Consider the following 4,019-nt stretch of genomic DNA (forward strand, 5'->3'; position numbering starts at 1 on the left):
AGTCGCGCGTCGATGTAGAGGAAGTAGTCGATCACGTCCCACGAACCGAGCTCCTCGTACTTGATCCCAGCAGCCGATCAGCGCAGCAGTCGCAGCAGCGCCTCCACGGAGTCCACACGTATGGGGATGAAACGCCGGGCGTCGGTGTGCTAGCACCGCACGCACGGCATGGGCGGCGGCCGAGAGAGAGAGGGAGGGGCGGCGGCTAGGAGGTGGCGCGGCTCACCAGGTTATCGCCCCCCTAGCCCCTCCCTCGTATATATAAAGCGTACTAATGAGCTTCTATCTCATAGACTCATTAGTAACCCTAATCTTTTTTAGATCAATATTCTTTTGGGCCTTTAAACCGTATTGTGATGATGAGTTCTTAGGCATAACAGGACCGAGCTGAGCGAGGGCGCCAGAGCTCCCCAGCCGCCCACATGTAGCAGACGTGCCCAGACCTCCCTCGAGAAGACGCAACTGAGGAGCAGGTGGTCGACCGTCTCGTCCTCCTGCAAACACAACGAGCAGGTTGCCGACTCCTGCAAGCCGTGCCTTGCCCTCCTCTCTGCCATCCAAATCCTGCGATGCAAAGCCAACCAGAAAAAGAATTTCACTCTTGGCGGCGCCGACGCCTTCCAGAGCTCCCTAGCTCCCAGCATGGACGACATGCCCACGTAGAACGCCCTGTAAGCTGTGGACGCGGAGTAGACGCCATCGGCCGTCCAGCGCCACACAAAACGATCCGCCACAGTCAGGTCAAGCTGGACAGATTCCAACATGAGCCACAAGCGTGCGTACTGGTACAGCACAGGCGTGGTCCGTGCCCCAGAGATGTGGCGAACCCAACGTCGCTGAAGAAGCGCGTCCTTCACCGTAGTGCGAAGGTGGCGTCTGCCCACCGCCTGGTAGAGCTGCGGTGCGAAGGTCTGGATACTCCCAGCCGGAAGCCAGGCGTCCGTCCAGAAGTGAGCAGAGGCCCCGTCTCCCAAAACAACTCTGACGGAGGCATCGAACATTGCCTGAACCAACTTCTCTTTTGGGCAGGGAAGCCTCGTCCAAGTAGGTGCGCCAGGCAAGCGGCGCAGCCTCAACACTAACCCCATAATCCTGATGTCAGGCAACCCCAGGCCTCCATAGCTCGTCGGGGAGCACACGATCGGCCAGGCAATCTTGCACTTCCCCCCAGTGACCACCTCACCCCCGCTCCAAATGAAGGCCCGACGTCGCTTATCAATTTGCTTGATCGCCCAAGTCGACAGGCAGCAAGTGATGGAAACATGGACGGGAATAACCGAGAGGGGGGCGCGCGCCAAGGTCGACCTCCCAGCCGCGTTCAACATACTCCCCTTCCAAGTCGGGATCCTGCTCGCGACCGCGTCCACCATCCTCTGCTCGTCCGCCCGGCGCAGCCTGCTACAGAAAGTGGCGCGCCAAGGTAGCGGCACGGAAACGGCGCAAGCTGGCAGGGGAAGACCTCTTGCACCAAGTGCACCTCAGCATCGGAGCACCTGATCGGCGAGATCAAGCACTTGTCCAGGTTGGTGACAAGGCCAGAGGCGCCGGCGAACAGTTCCAAGATGGAACGGATGCAAGTAAAGTCCTCCGTCCGCGGGCGAACGAAGAGCACCAGATCGTCGGCGTACAAGGAGACCTGGTGGCCAAGATGTTCGCCAGGTAGTGGTGAGAGCACGCCGACCCTATCCGCTTCTGCCACCATTGCATTGAGCACTTCCATCACGATGACGAAAAGGAACGGTGACAACGGATCGCCCTGCCGCAGTCCTCGGGCATGGCAAATACGGCGGCCAAGGCGACCGTTGATCAACACCCGGGTACTAGCCGAGGACAGCAAGTTGGCAACCCAATCACGCCAGGCTAGCGGGAACCCCATATGCTGTAACACCTCCAGAAGGAAGGGCCACGCCACCGTATCGAACGCCTTGGCGATGTCAATCTTGAGCAGGATGCAAGCATGACCCCGCGCGTTGGTGTACAGCTGAACAGAACGGAAGTTGTCATGTATCCTCCGTCCTTTGATGAACGCCGTCTGATTCGGCCCGACCAGCTCCTGCATAAACGGTGCCAGACGCATCGCAAGGCCCTTGGACACCAATTTACCGAAGCTGTGGATGAGACTGAAGGCCGCCTCTGCCTTATCCCCGTCACTGACGAACGAGCGCCCCTCGTGGATGAACGCCGGGATATGGCACTTGCGCCTTCGGTGGCAGGCCTGTAGGTGGAAGAACTTCGTATTTGCATCGCCATCTTTCAAAAATCTGTACCTCGACCTCTGTCTTGCTATGGTTCTGGAGAGGGAGGACAGCGAAGTACGCGCTCTTCAGGCGACAGCAGTCTGGATTCCTGCGCCACATCTAGCTCAAAGATGACGGCTCTAGCAACAGCAAGCTGAAACCGGACACTTCCGATCCGCGTGGCGCTCCAACTCTGCAAGGCCTTCGCTACAGCACGCAACTTGACGTCCAACGTCCTGCACGCGTCCACAAACAGCGTGCCTGCCCAAGTAGCAGCCACGACATCCAAGAACCCCTCCGTCACCGGCCAAAAAGACTCGAACCGGAACCTTGGCCGCGCCCATGGATCCGTAGATAACGTGAGCAGCAGGGGTGCGTGGTCCGAACAATCCGTAGAACGGCAGTGCAAGGCATGGAACGGGTAGAGCTCCAGCCACGCCACGGTCGCGAAAACCCGATCAATGCGTTCCATGGTTGGCTGGCCACACTCGTTGCTCCAAGTGAACAGGCGCCCATGTAGGTGCAGCTCAGCAAGCTGTAACGTGTCAATGGTCCGACGGAAGCGCTGCATCATTCTGCGATCAAGCCTGTCATTATTTTTATCTTGCGCTTGGTAAATGAGATTGAAGTCGCCGCAAATTAGCCAAGCCCCCGTTGTTGAAGCGGCAAGGCCCTCAAGCTCTCTCAAAAAGGACTCTTTGAGCGCATGGTCTGTAGGCCCGTACACAGCCGTCACCCAAACAGGATCTCCATCCACGGCGGCAGCGGGCGACAAGAGTATTGTGACCGAGAAGGCTCCAACGCTCGCGCGTGAACCCGTCCATCGGTCACGGAGCCACCCAACCAGAACACCGCCAGAAGCTCCCACCGAAGGCAAGCAAAAGTAGTCGAAACCCGGGCCTAGAAGTTCATTGATCATGGAGTCAGAGAATACATCGATCTTGGTCTCCGACAAGCATAACACTGAAACACGTTCAAGAGAAGCAACATCCCTAACAGCGACCCGCCGTGCACGGCTGTTTAAACTGCGCACGTTCCAAACCAAGAACTGGTTGTAATCCATTAAGAACAGTGGTGCATCCAGCAATCCCCAAGGGATCAAGCGTCCGCGGCTGGCGAGCCTCGACGGCGTCGCTCCGGAAAAAGCTCCTTCATCGTAGACCTGATGCTTCTGTGTTTGCTGGAGGAGAGTGGCTCACCAAACTCCTTGTGAAATTCCTCATTGTAGGAGTTGTCCGGCATGTCCGGCGATGGCGGTTCAGCCGCAGGCCGCCGCTTCTTAAGTAACACCTTTTTTGCTTGGATTTCTGGCTTGGGATCCCTACGATGCGAGAGCGCGGCAATTCGTACACTGCGCCTTGGCACCAGCGGCGGGCTGGCCCGGTGAGAGACACGGCGGATGGAGGTATACGGCAGCAGGGACTCCTGGAGTGGCAGGCGGAGGGAGTCGATGAAGCCTGGAACGGACGGGGGCGCGGCATGGACCCCCGGCACTTCCTCCCCACGGTCATCTTGGGAGTCCGCGTCTTGTGACGACATACGTTCGGAGAATCTGGCCCCATCTGGGCCGCAGCCTCACACAGCGCCGGCTCCAAAGCTGGCCCCGGTGACGGCGTACGAGGCCGAGTCCGAGCCAGCGCGGGCGTGCAGAATTCCGCGTCCACCCCATCGGCCCACCAGTCGGCGAGGCCGTGAGCCTGCCCATCGATCTCCGAGCTGCGGCCATCCAGCAGGAGGTGGGGAGCGATACGGATGAACTGCCCCACCACGCCCACCGGAGGA

General features: G+C 59.1%; 1 protein-coding gene across 1 annotated transcript; it reads right to left on the minus strand.

Moving 5' to 3' along the window:
- Positions 1–341: 341 nt before the first annotated feature.
- LOC120640170 lies at positions 342–3,776 on the minus strand. The gene is made up of 4 exons (XM_039916037.1): positions 3,437–3,776; positions 2,317–3,200; positions 1,494–2,215; positions 342–1,395 (listed from the first exon to the last, which is right to left on the minus strand). Exons 1-4 carry the CDS (start codon positions 3,774–3,776, stop codon positions 342–344), a joined length of 3,000 nt encoding a protein of 999 aa, XP_039771971.1.
- Between the last annotated feature and the right edge of the window lie 243 nt (positions 3,777–4,019).

Source organism: Panicum virgatum, chromosome 7K, assembly GCF_016808335.1.
Source record: "Panicum virgatum strain AP13 chromosome 7K, P.virgatum_v5, whole genome shotgun sequence".
Classification (NCBI taxonomy): Eukaryota; Viridiplantae; Streptophyta; class Magnoliopsida; order Poales; family Poaceae; genus Panicum; species Panicum virgatum.